This window comes from Ceratosolen solmsi, unplaced genomic scaffold (assembly GCF_000503995.2).
Source record: "Ceratosolen solmsi marchali unplaced genomic scaffold, CerSol_1.0 scaffold29, whole genome shotgun sequence".
Classification (NCBI taxonomy): Eukaryota; Metazoa; Arthropoda; class Insecta; order Hymenoptera; family Agaonidae; genus Ceratosolen; species Ceratosolen solmsi.
This window is the reverse complement of record NW_011948417.1, coordinates 2,331,844-2,343,906: the sequence shown is the minus strand read 5'-3', so window position 1 is coordinate 2,343,906 and position 12,063 is coordinate 2,331,844. Positions and strand designations below refer to the sequence as shown.

Below are 12,063 nucleotides of genomic sequence, written 5' to 3'. Positions count from 1 at the left end.
ATACAGTTGTATACTATTTTAAAGTAAATTGTTTATAGAATTCTATATAACAGTTTACATTGTATCTATATTTCGAAATCTTATTTAAGTTAATACATATCATCGAATAATATATTAATAATTATTTTGAATTTAATTCTTGTTCATCATTAGCATTTTATTTGATAAAACACTAAGTTTTAAACATAATATTTTACTTAAAAAGATTGCAATTTATTATAAAGATTTATTTTCATTAATTTTATAACTGAAAACTGTATTAAATTGTTTATTTCCATATAAATATATTTTTTAATTATTTTTGTATATAGTATATTCTGTTGCATATAGTACATTCTGCTTTATTCTACATTATTTTATATTCTACAATAAACAAAGAATATTAATATTATACAAACGTATGTATTTATAGTTTTTTTATATATTCGCTATTTATAAATTGATTCAAATTCTAAGTGAAACATTATAAATCCTTAATACAATATTAATACACCCACACAATTACTATGATATATTCACAAAGAGACGAACGACTGGGTATTTTTAAATAAATAAATTGAAATATTAAATTTAAATATATTTATATATTGTATTGAATATTCAATATATTTGTATGTATTATCAATTAAGATTGTCATTAATAAAAAAAAAAATTATTTTAATATTTTAATAATCATAATGCAAGAATAAATTTCAAGTTTTAAATATGATCACACAAGAATTATCATATGCTACTATTAATTCAAGCAGACTTTATTATTCATTAAATTATTGTATACTTATCTTATATTCATATTCTATATGATATGTTAATACTACATTCATTAAGTAGATTTTACTTATATTCTATCTAAACTTTAAAAGCAACCATATTCAATGCGAAATTTTATATTTATCTAAAAAGTTTATATAATTTACCATATTTGATTTTTGTCTAAGTGGCAACTATAATAATAGGATATATATGAAATTATCTACACTGTTTGTATAATTTTTATCATTTTCAAAATTCTAATGGCGTTATTTAATTATTAAAGATTAATAAAATAATGAAAAATATCTCTATCTATATAAGATTTAGAAATTAAATTTTTAATTATATAAATATACATAATTAATTATATAAAATTAATTATATATTCATTAAAATATTATAAATTTTTAATGCGACTCTGAATGTAAATTCTAATTTGTTCCAGATCTACCGCTGCGTATCCAACGTCTCCTATAATCTCACTATATTCTTATTCACTTTCCTCTCTTTGTCTGCTATGTATAATCGGTTCCTTTAATTTTGTTCTTAATATTTTCAGAAAATTGAAACTTTTTACACAATCTACTATAGAATTTACTTACAAGAAATTGCGTTTCTTGCAATTTATATATATATATATATATATATATATATATATATGCAATTATATTGAAATATTAAATTAAAATTATACTGACTATTTAATATACAATATGCTGAATGACCTCTTCATATATAACTATCTATATAATAATATTTAGTAACTCATAAATGAACGTATAATTAGATTAATTTTTTTGTAAACCACTGTAATATTGATATCCGAAGAATTCGAAAATTATTTTGTTTTCTGTATATTTTACAGGCTATCCATATAATTCGATAATTCGTCGATTTTCATCTTACCAATATTAAAGTAGAAGTAAAAATATAATTAATTTGAATAGAAATCTATATTTGCTATATAATATGTACTAGATTAATAAATTAAATTTTACAAGTTTTAATGAAACTTATCATTTCCCAATATTTGTCTCTAAATACAATATTAGGCAGTAAAAAATAGTATTTACTGCATATTAATATAATTTATATGCAGGATTTTATGATTAGATACATTAGCATTCTAATAATATATTGTGATTATATAATGATAGAAAAACATAAAAGAAAATTGATTGAAATTTATTGTTATAAATAACTTTATTAATATTACATGTTTAAATTAGTATTATTCATTAACAGTAAAAATTCTTTTCATGACACTTCTGTAGAATAAGTATGATTGTATGATATAATAATTTTCTAGTCGTCCTAAACAATTATTTTTAAAAACATTCATTTGGTTTTTTTATAGGAATTTTTAATATTTATTGATAATACGTAGATCCGGTATAAAAATTCAGATTTTAATATTAATATAATAATAATTTAATGCTAATACATTAATGTCGCTATGTCCGATGGTAAATAATCAATATTTACAATCAGATCATACTCAAATACCTAATGATTCCTAATGAAAATGAATATCACACTTACTTTTCAAGCCCCCAGTCAAATATTTATGTTCAACTTTCCATGCTTTATGATGTAATTAAATATTATCATAATTATTTCTTATTTCTATTTTTAATATTATTTTTAAGATATATAATATATAGATTTAATACAAAATGGTACATTTTTTGGATGAAGAACATTACGAGTTACGTATTAGTAGCTGTACATTAAGCATTTTTGTCTCTGATATATTAATATATGTTTGTTAGAATATAAATCTTATTCGAAATACTACAATTACGTACCTTATTAGATAATTATAGGTATTATACATCAGATAATTTTAACTGGATATATAATTCTATATATAAAATGTTTACATTTCACACAATATATATCAAAATAATTTATACCTTTTATTCCAGTAACTTATATTTAATCACATTATTTATTACAAGTTTCTTAATTTGGCGATTCTATTTTAGGGTGAACGTATTTACTTAAATAAGCGATTTCCATGTCTATAAAAATTATTATTCTGATCTAAGAGTATATTTTGTATTATGGTAGATTTCAATAATAAAAAAAAAATGTTTATGCCTCTTATACCTTTCCAAAACCTTTTAACAACCATTTATTTTAGTTGATTTTTATTTGTATTTGAAGTTATGAGTTAAAACTGTAGATAAAAATATACAATTTGAAAGTTAACTAAGTTATAGTTTTATAGATCACTGAATAATATCTACATGGATTTAGCCAATAAAACTAAAAAAAAAAAAAATAGAATAAAATATATATATCCACTTGTTAGAGCATTTTATATACTTATTATGCTTATTTTCATTAAAAGAATTTGGTTTAATGTAATCTATTACAATTAATAAATATAGAAAAGAATATATTTTTAGAATTTTGTATATTTAAATTTCTAATATTAAAATTTTCAATAACAGGAGAAAAACATATTTCTACATACGTATATATGTTTCAATTAATAATAATTTCCAAATCACATTGCAAAAATACATAATACAATACAAATACTTATTTATATTATAACAATAAATAGTGCCAAGTTAATTAAAATTACAAAATATTATTAAGTATAACAAATTTGTTTGTATAATGCAATACAGCATATTTGTGCTTAATATTTATTCCATAAAAAAGTTTTATGTCTATTTGATTTTTTTTTAATTTAACAAAAATAGATATTATTATAGTCAGCGCTTTGTTAATTATAATGTTATGAATAAATTGGATAAATTAGTCAAAACTATGAATAAATAATACAAATGTGAGTAATATATATATATATATATATATATATATATATATATATATATACATATATTAATATTTAAAACTGGAATGTTAATAATTAAAAATAAATGAATAAATAAATACATTCATTAATCAATAAAAATTTGAATTTGAACAATAAATAATAAATAACTATATTATTTACCTCTATAATAAATTGCGAAATAAGGAATAGATACTGATATTTTGCAAAATGTAATTATACTTTATAAAAACTTCGAATTTATTTTACATTTTTGATATTTAGCTAACCCATTAATAAAAACTTAGTACTATTTGATTCAAACCATATATAATCTGTTTAATTGAATGTAATTTAATTTATAATGTAATTTCAGACATTTCAATATTGAATATTGAAAAAATTTCTATTTTTTATGAAATTTATTATGAAAAAGAAAAATTTACTTATTGTAATGAAAAAATGAAAACTAATTTTAAGCTCATTGTATGAAAGATAGATTATTCACCTAAAATATATTATAATATTACTGGAAAATTTAAAATTGTACATTAAAATCCACATCATTTCAAAATAACAATTGATAAATCGAATTGTAAGAAAGGGGTTTTTATTAAATTTTACGCAAATATAATGTAGTTAAATATAAAGCACAGCTTTTTAAAAAATCTTTCATAAGTTTTATTTAGGTTTTTACTTGTATCTAATTCTTCTATTATATATTCTATGTATATTCTAAGGAATACAATGAAGATGAATAATTACTAACTTTTTCTGTAACATTTTTTTATGTTTACACAAGCCATTATGTTACTATAAGTTTTTCCAAAGTTTACACAAATAGGTTTTCACAAAATATGAGATAAAAAAAATACTATAATAATTTTTAAAAACATATTAATACATATAAGATAATCGTTCATGACAACCTTATATTTATTAATTAAAAAGAAATGTAATTCAAGGAAAATTTGTCATTTCTCATTTTATGAAGAATTATCATCATATTCTAAAAAATTAAGTTTACTTTGATTAAAATGAAATAAATTTTTATCGAATAAATATTTGTTATAATTATAACGTATTATTGTAATTTAATTAATTGTAAAATAAAATAAATTGTAAAGTATATATATATATATATATATATATATATATATATATATATATATATCTAAAAATTATCATAATTCGTTTCTTTATTCACTCATTTACTCTTATTAATGACAAAATAATAAGTAAGATTTAATTATCACATGTAATGCATAAATATTTATTAACATATAATATAATATTTTTATTTCAATTAATACATGTGTAATATTTCAATAACTAAAAACTAAAAAACTAATTGAACAAATATTGTATTAACTTTTTTACTTAAAATATATAAAGTTTTTTACTCGTTAAAATTTTAATAAAGATAAAACGATTCCATTTTGTTAACAAGAATTTTATAGTCATAATTAATAATGATGTTAATTTATTATCAGGTGAGGTTATAAGAAGGTTAAGCATATTTACATTATACAAGTATATTCTTATATTTACGGTTAAGTATATTTATATTATACAAGTATATCTGTATTATACAATCCATTTTTGCTTAAAAAGATTTTAATATTTATATATATCAAAATCAAAACTGTTGTCTTTATTTATTGTCTTTTAATATTCTTTTCAATACGTACATTAAAATTATGCAGTAACATAAACATATAATAATTTTAATACGAAAAAAAATTATTAAAAATGATGAAAACAGCTGTATAAAATTATAATAGTTTCTTAATGTATTTGTAATCAAAATTAGAAAATTGAAAATTTTACATTTTACACAAATTTTACATAAAAGAAAATTTTACACAAATACGTAATAATGAAAATATGAAAATTGTTATACAAGAATAAAATAGAATAAAATGTACACTGCTTCTAGCGTTCATTAAAACGACAATTTGTACCCCATGTGATTTTTGTAAAGCAATATTTAAATTAAATTTTATCAAAGTCAATATTTTAAACTCAAAATTATTGAATAAAAATAATAGAAATAATGATAAGAGAGTCAGAATTCTTCGACAAAAACTTAATAGTCAATCATCCCTATTACAACAAATGAGACTTCCGACATTGCTATTAAATTACTTATATACTAAAATATGTTTTCAAATATAAGATTATAGTTATTTTATTATAATTAAATGACTGAGACAATGTATGCAGTATATTAATAATTATGGATTACTTATTTAATTTACATAGTATAAGTGTATATTTTTTTTATTTTCCGTTTTGATTTACGAAAGATTCACTATATGTATTATTCAATTATTAATTATTTGTTGCATAATTTAACATATTTCCATATACCTAACAGTATTCTGAATATGTAAAATTACTGATCTCACATCAATTTGAATCTGTATATAACAAAACAAGGATTATAAAATAATAATAAATATTATTATTATTTTAAGATATTTTTCTAATTACGATCAAGTTTCTCTAAATATTTCGAATAAAACATTATCAGTAATGTTAGTTATATCAATGAAAGTTTATGAAATTATCTGATTTTATTATAGAAATATGGTAATATAATTTTACTTAAGTAGACAAATAATCGTTTTATCGAAAAATTTCAAATATTGAATTCTCGGAAAGTATTATGATTTATAATATATAAATTCATAATATATTATTATCAATTAACAGCAGCAGATTATAAATTATTAATGCCAATGATTATATGTATTTGACAGATTAATAATATTAAATATAAACATCAAAAGCAAGCATTTCCAAAATGTCAATTTCATATTTTTATATAAATTATGATATTCAAAAATGATTCTCTATATTATTATATAGTTATTTTTTTAATAATACAAAGCAAATTTATCATGCTATAGCAGGTCATGTTTGGAATTATAATAAAAAATAACTGAATTTACCTTTGTCTTTTATTACATGTAGAATAACATGTAGAATTATTTATCGAGAATAAAAAAGATTTCATAAAAATAAAGTACACACTTACTCAAAATTATTTTAAATTTGAAAATTTTTTTAAACCACTATAAATTATTCTCTTTATTAGTAGGATTATTAGATTAAAATGTCTCTGATGTTCATTTACTTAGATAAAAACAAAAACAGTCAACTTATCATCAGAATAACCTATTAATAGTAAATAAATAATTATTTTACGAAGTCTATTATACTACAGTTTCCTTAGATATAAAAATAACACTGATAAAATAAGATTTCTAATTAAGTTATCTATTTGTGTTTAAAAAAAAGATTGTTTTAAGAAAAATAATTTTTAGTTTAAACTCACTCACTTTTCACACTACTTGAATAATAGCAATTTATTTAAAATTTGTTAACAAAACATAATATATATACATATATATATTTACTTTTAATACCAATACTTGTACATTATAGTACTTAATTATTGTGAAATGTGAAAATATTTGAAGATATATGATAAATATATGAATTAAATTTTTAACTGAAAATTAAAATATAATAATGATAAATAGCATATATAAAATGTGAAAAAAATATATATTATAATTATAAAACGCTAACTTTCAATACATAATTGCATCCAAAGAAAAAATAAGCGCAGTGAAAATTCAAGAAGGAAATTATAGTAATTTATAGACATTTATTATTAAATTTATTTTGTGGAATTTATAGTGTATTTGAAAATTTATAAAATTTTTAATCTTTATTAAAACATGAATTATCTCCGATTTAAGGATTCTCTATTATGGATGTAATTGTTACTTCTTCAAATCTAAATATTCTGTTACATAATACAATCGTGCATTTTCCGCTTTTCTTTGAATTATCCTTTTTCTTCGATCTGAACTTTTCATATGCAAATATAAAAATCAATTCGTAACTTGTATACCTTTAAATATTTTCATACACAATATTGAAGTTAATAAAACAAAATTAATAAAATGTAATATTCTATATAACGGTATAACAGTTATTTTATATAAAATAAAGTTAATGTGTAGTTGCTTAATGCCAAAATATAGTAGTGTCCATATATATATATATATATATATATATGGAATATATATATATAATTTCACATCTGTTATTTAATTCTTCATGATAATAGATTTCCAGGTGGTTGAATTCGTGGGCATACACCTGTATGTAATATTCTCACATCTACAAATATATAAATATTCATAAATCAAACTTTATTTTATATGAATGCATATTTTATAGCTATAATAATATAATATTACTAATTAAAATCAATGTTATTCGTTATTATATAAAAGTTCATTGTTCTCATAAACTATATTCAAGCTTCGAACCTAATATAGTAATATTTATTTAAGACTCCCAATACCAACAGATATAAAGTTGATATTTTAAATTGGAATGGACCTACTGAAATATATGATTAATATATTCAAATAATGACAAAAATTGAGAAATGTGTCTGAAATATAATTTCATAATTCTATTATTTTCATAAATTCAAAGAAATTAATAGATATTTAAATACTATAAAAATATTATCATTATGTAATAGTTCCATCAGTAAAAATGAAGATATAATTAATTAATTTATCGTAAAGCCCCTTCTAGTGGACTAAACAAACATTTTATTTCAATGTTGTTAGAATAATAAATAATTCTTTATGTACATTTTTTATCGTTATAAATTCAAGTATAATTTCATAATACAAATCAAACACATTCACATAGATCCATTCGAATTTAAATTTAATTTATAAAAATGTTTGATAAAATTGAAAGTATTTTTTGTATATGCAATAATAAGATACATTTTAAATATAATTAATACTTTTTATTCTGCAGATAGTTACCAACAGTGAACTTTTATTAAAAATTGTAATAAGATATTCATACTTTGTTTGCATTAGGCAAAACTAATACTCACTTGCTTTGTTGCATTTATTATAGCACTTCAAGTTTATTTTATGAGAGAATGTTTTTCCATCACTGGCACATACTGGGGCCCAATCATTGGTCCAATTGCATTTACAAGGTTTGTCATTTTTACCTGACTGCACACTTACGCTCATAAAATACACTAAAAGGACTGCATAAAAAAATAATATGAAAGTAAAAAATTTTATTAGGTTGACAATCCAGTTTTGTGAAAACAATAAAAATGTTATTTGAAAATTCATTATTTACTTACTGATAAAACTGACGTTTACTATTTTAATCATTGTAATTTTTTCTTTTAATTTTGATGGTTCAGTAAACTGTTAGTTTCGATGTAAATAATCGCTACCTAAAATTTGTGAACAAAATTAAAAAATTACTTACTTATATACAAAGCTTTTTGATATTATCAAATTTATTTACTACAGGATTGAATGACGTGGTTTATCAACTGCACGCAAAGCAATAAGGAAAATCCTACATTTATCTTTATTAGAGTACTAATATATTTAATATTCAAACTTGTTTTTTTTGTTCGCTGTAACGATCTGAATTTGTAATACTATTTTCTACAAAATTTTTACTTTTTATAAGAATACACATTTGATAAAAGTGTATTACTTGTTAATTATTTATCAATAATTTCTTATAAATTATTATTAATGAAATAATATTATTGAAAAGAACATTAATCTCATATAATATTAATATTTGTAGATTTATGATTAATAAATTTTATTGTATTGGGATTTCATTCATTTAACTTCTAACTTGAAAAAATATTTATTGAAGCAAATTGATAAAATAATATCTAATTCACGGCCTTTTTATTTTATTTTATTTTTTTTAAATTAATGTATTATATATTAAAATTAGTATTGTATTCATATTAGAAAAATCAATACATACATACGAATTATCGAATTAATATTTTAAAAGATATTAAAACATACACCTTCAAGAAATTTCATGACTTTTAGATTGAAACATTTATTATTTAAATTGTATTTGGATAAAATAATTTCTTATCGATGTTTTTATGAAAATACAGTTAGATTTGAAATATATGAATTATTTTACATTTCTATAAGTAAACATGGTCAAATAAGGATTTAAATATACAATTGATCTATACCACTAACGAATAAATACTAAATGTAATATACTTGCATTCGCAATACTTTTATTAGCCATACGATTTTACTAATATTATATAAATATATATATTTTTTAAATTGAATAATAATATAAAATTAATAAAATTAAAAAATAATTTTATATAAAAATAACAATTTAAAGAAATACATATTTTAGTGAGGAATAATTTTATAATACTATCATTTTATGAAAATCAATTGGTTAATTATAATGAGTAAAATATTAATAATTATTTTATATAATTATTTTATATTATATTAAATGTTTATTTCATAATATTAAATGATTTAGAAATGAATTTTATTTTCTTTTAGTATATGTTTAAAGTCTATTAATAGATCGTTATAATCGATTAATAGTTAGTTTTCTTATTAATAATAAGATATTGATTATTCTATTCTTAAATAAAATATAAGAAATAATTAGTGATGATATAATTCTTTTAAGCCGTATATTAGCACAATAATTATACCATAGAAACAAAGAATTAAGTTATCACCATCGACTAAATATAAAATTTAAATTAACAATAAAGTCATTGTAATGAAACATAATGTCGTGAACGTTATAGAGTAATTAAAAATACGAAGCTACAATGATATAAATTATATTATAAAATGAGGAAAGATGTTAAAGTCTACGAAAGAAATTTTATTTACAGTTTTTAATGATGATCATTGCCTATCATAATCTATTATATTATTTTCTCTGCGTACATACAAATAATGCATAAATCTTGGAATTTTAACATCAAATAATTACTACCGATATCTGTTATATTTGGAGATACACACTTCGCGAAAAGTAACAATATTGCTTTTTATTTTTAAATTAATTGTACGAGGAATGGAAGAATAATGTTGATATCTGTACCACATGAAAAGTATTAATTATCATTGAAGGAAATATTGAACCAAGTATAATTGAAATTAATATAAAATTTAACAATCCATAAAATCATTATAATCATTGAAAATGTTTATGAATAAAATAATTGTTTTGAACTATTTCCTGAAACAATACGCCCGCTCATTAGCCACTGAAAATTAGACCTTTGATGGAATTTAAAAAATATTATACAAAAATACATGAAATTCAAATAGAGTGTGATAATGCATAAGATAATGACAATTTAAAATAATTTTAACAGTATTATACAGAATATTATAATGACTAATACCGTAATAAAAAAATGAATTAAAAATACTGATACATAATTTTAGATAAAAATACGAGTATTCTAATGTTAATATTTTCACATCAGTTATAATAATATCAGTTATATACAAATAATTTATATACAAATATTATAAATATCATTTATAAATTAAAATTAAAAAAATTGAACTAAAATATTAAAATAATCACGCAGGTAATTGAAAAAAAATTCTTTTGGAATAATATGATAAATATTTATAGGGAATAAAATTTAACAAAATATTATTAATTACTCTAGTGATGAACGGAGAAGTAAAATATCACTAAAAAATACAAATGAAATATAATTATTTTGTGATACTCTATGCATAAAAATTCTTTAATAATATAAATAAATACATGTGAATGATACATTATTATATGTAAATAAATGTAATATATATTCATAGAAACACCTAAATGAAATCGGAATGGAATAAAAAAATTATTTTATAAATTTTTGCTGGCGTTCCATTTAGATGTAATAAATTATAATATGCTTATTTATTAGTTATTGTTAATATTATAATAATTTGTTGCAAAGATAAAGTAATTATTTAATTTATATATTCTACTTAAATATTCTTTGGTAATTCGTAATTTAAATAAATATTTTATAATAAATATCTTTTACTTGTGATTTTAGATGTATTATATATTAAAGAAAAGCCAAATATCACTCTTTTCAAATTATTTTTTATAGATTACAAAATTTTGGGAAAAATATTACTTTTAAGTAAATACTACTTCTAAAAATGAAACTATAACTTTAATAAAATAAGTTTTCAAAGAAAATGGATAGTATAAATTCACATTAATAATATAATTTAAACTGTTAAATATAGAGAGTATTAAACTTATTATTACTCACGAGTTAATTATAACAATGTTCGTTTTAGAAGTCGCAAAAGATAATGAGATGCTCAGTAAAAAAAATTATAAATATAGTATAAATTATGATTAAAATAATGTATGTATAAAAAAGAATAATATTATATCGATTGATTGTAAGGTACAAAAGTAATATTTTAAATGATATGATAATATTGATATGGCACTCTTATCGAATTTCTTTTCATTAATTTTCTTATACATACACATGATTTTTTAATTAGCTAACTATCAATAGAAAATAATTAAAATATGTCTTTTCTACTTTACTTAATCAAATATATACTTAAATATTTTTAAATAATTTGAAATTTTT

At 19.0% G+C, this 12,063-nt stretch overlaps 1 protein-coding gene across 1 annotated transcript; it reads right to left on the bottom strand.

The window, feature by feature from the left end:
* Positions 1–7,661: 7,661 nt before the first annotated feature.
* LOC105359626 (turripeptide Ici9.2-like) lies at positions 7,662–9,007 on the bottom strand. The gene is made up of 4 exons (XM_011496255.1): positions 8,925–9,007; positions 8,755–8,850; positions 8,491–8,652; positions 7,662–7,745 (listed from the first exon to the last, which is right to left on the bottom strand). The coding sequence occupies exons 2-4, from the start codon at positions 8,783–8,785 to the stop codon at positions 7,681–7,683; spliced, it is 258 nt and encodes an 85-aa protein (XP_011494557.1). The 5' UTR covers positions 8,786–8,850; positions 8,925–9,007; the 3' UTR covers positions 7,662–7,680.
* Between the last annotated feature and the right edge of the window lie 3,056 nt (positions 9,008–12,063).